Here is a 2347-nt window from a genome sequence, read left to right on the forward strand (position 1 = left end):
CTCGATCACACCGCGTATTACTTTGGTTTTGCCGATGGGCGTTTGAGGAAGGTACCCCTCGTGGGTGACGCACGCAACGAACATCGGGTTTCGTCTTCGCGCAAGCTGTACGACGATCCGGTGGTACACTTAAGCGTCTTTAAAGGACACTTGGTGGCCTACAGTCGGCGGTCACCAACCGGCGCTTGGTGACCGCGGTCCAGCTCTCCCGCTTCGAGGCTGAACCTGACCAACGACCCCAGTCCGTTCAGTGATGAAGAGATGGAAATACAGAGAGCACGCGTGGTCCGAAAGGGTACGGCGGCCTATTTGTTGGTCGCCGGCCTCGATCGACGAAAGCAACCGCACGTCCACGTCCTCACCCGACGGTGGAGACGCCCCAGTTCGGCGATGTCGGCCTGGCACACATGGAGCGCCATATCCGACAGCAAACATTTTAAATGGCGACCTTCGGGAGAGATCGAATGGCCAGGCTCGTGCCCTACTTCCATCCTGGACATTGAATGTGACGGTCGAATCGTGGTCGGCGGGGACGTCAGGCCAGTCCATTATCTCGACCCTCGAACGTCGCCGGATCGAGCGCATCAACATGACGGTTCCAGGGCCCTGGTCAGACTCGACTGCCAATCAGACATATGGTAAAGTAGTCTGCTGCGACGGAGGTCTTCAAAACGCGGGCGCGGACTTCCGATTGATGGTGCCGTTTTCAGAGTCTCACCTTGGACTGCTCCCGGAGGAAGTACTGGAGAACATTCTCAACCAGGTAAAGCTAGTCGGGGGGTAAAGATGGTCTAAAGAAGACAAAACTCATCCGTTGACACAGCTCGACATCAGAAGCGCCCTTGCCGCCATGGACACAAGCCGCGATCTCTTCTTACGGATTCCAGGCCTTTATCCTTTGGACCGTGTGTCTCACTGTCTTTTGCCAGCTCCAAAAAGACCTGGACTTCGTTATTCTTTGGATTGGCCGGGGAGAGAACAACCACAGGGTCGATTTCTGTTCGGTTGCGGGTTCTCGATAAGATGCCTCACGGTCGATGTGCGCGAACCTGGAGGGAGCGAAAGCAATGGGTTTCAGTTATCTGGCAGGCCTGATCCCGAGGATTTGGACGAGCTAGTCTCCCGTTTCCCAAAAATCACCAGTCTAACAAGTCTCCAGTGAGTGGCCCAACCTAAAGGCCAGGAACCCATACGTTTCGCGAGCTGACCTCGATCACGACAGACTTGCAGAGCGAATCATCGGACCGGCAAGCAGCTGGAAGAGCTTGGCCGCTTTGCAACGGCTATCCGCTTCTCATTGGAACTTACCCTATGTTTCGCATCTGGGATTGAAGCATTTGACTTTGTGTTTGCCCCTCCCGTTCGACGGTGAGGCAAGGGGAACGTATTTGAGAAGCCAATACCCTTCGTCACCCGTGAGCTTACAGATCGGTTGGGAGGGCGGGTTCTTCGGCAAGAATGTGTCGCCACCGGGCCTAGACGATCTCTCAGCGCTCCGAGAGCTGACCTTTTCCGGACCACACAGGCATGGGACGATGAGTTCGAAAGACACCGTGGATTTCGTTGTCGTGACGAAGCCCCATCCGTCTCTGGTGTTTGTCGACATTCACAATGTCCACGTGAATCTCCCTTGGCTATCCTTCGTAGGGGACACTCTCCGGCCTTTGGTCCTCTCCGGCTTGCAGAGTAATACCCTTCCGGAGGCCAAAATGACGCTCCCATAGGTCGAGAGATTTGAGCTGCTCTTTTGGTACCCCGACCGATTCCGAGGTGGCCGGTCCCCGATCGATGATTATTACCAACCATCGGCGCAGAAGGTCAAGTACACCTTAATGTTGCCTAAGGTCCAGTGTGTCTCTCTATCCCAGGAGCAAGACTTGAATCCGCTCCTAGATCTAGCCCAATTCTTCGTAAGTCACCACGACTGAGAGGTTTTCGCTCTTCGATGCATCCGAAGAATACATCCATATGGCAGGTATAAAGTGGTGTTGCATCCGGATATCGAGCCCACCTGCAATACGACCCGCGACCGGCAGGAAGGACTGGTTTCCCGAAGCGATATTTCATCCATGGGCCATTCGATGCCCTCGGGTACTTCAGCACACCCGAGCCCCAGGTCAAAATCGACAGTCCCCAATCAATTCGGATGTTATATATTCGACCCGAACCGAGAGCGGGCACGTGAAGTTGAGAAAATCCGGCCTGGGCGACTACGAGCGGTGGACCGCGACGGGCGATTTTGCGAAACCCGAGCAACGAAGCGGTTTTTGGAGGAACGAAGGCCACAGCATAGTATAATCTATACACAGTAAGGATGAACCCATGCCTGTGGAAACGCCCCCCCCCC

At 55.0% G+C, this 2347-nt stretch overlaps 1 protein-coding gene across 1 annotated transcript; it reads left to right on the forward strand.

The window, feature by feature from the left end:
- Positions 1–253: 253 nt before the first annotated feature.
- Positions 254–1724, forward strand: PV07_12782 (uncharacterized protein; the record flags this gene model as incomplete). The annotated part of the gene is made up of 3 exons (XM_016400348.1): positions 254–763; positions 824–1158; positions 1223–1724. The coding sequence occupies 3 exons, from the start codon at positions 254–256 to the stop codon at positions 1722–1724; spliced, it is 1347 nt and encodes a 448-aa protein (XP_016242006.1).
- Between the last annotated feature and the right edge of the window lie 623 nt (positions 1725–2347).

Source organism: Cladophialophora immunda, assembly GCF_000835495.1.
Source record: "Cladophialophora immunda strain CBS 83496 unplaced genomic scaffold supercont1.140, whole genome shotgun sequence".
Lineage (NCBI taxonomy): Eukaryota > Fungi > Ascomycota > Eurotiomycetes > Chaetothyriales > Herpotrichiellaceae > Cladophialophora > Cladophialophora immunda.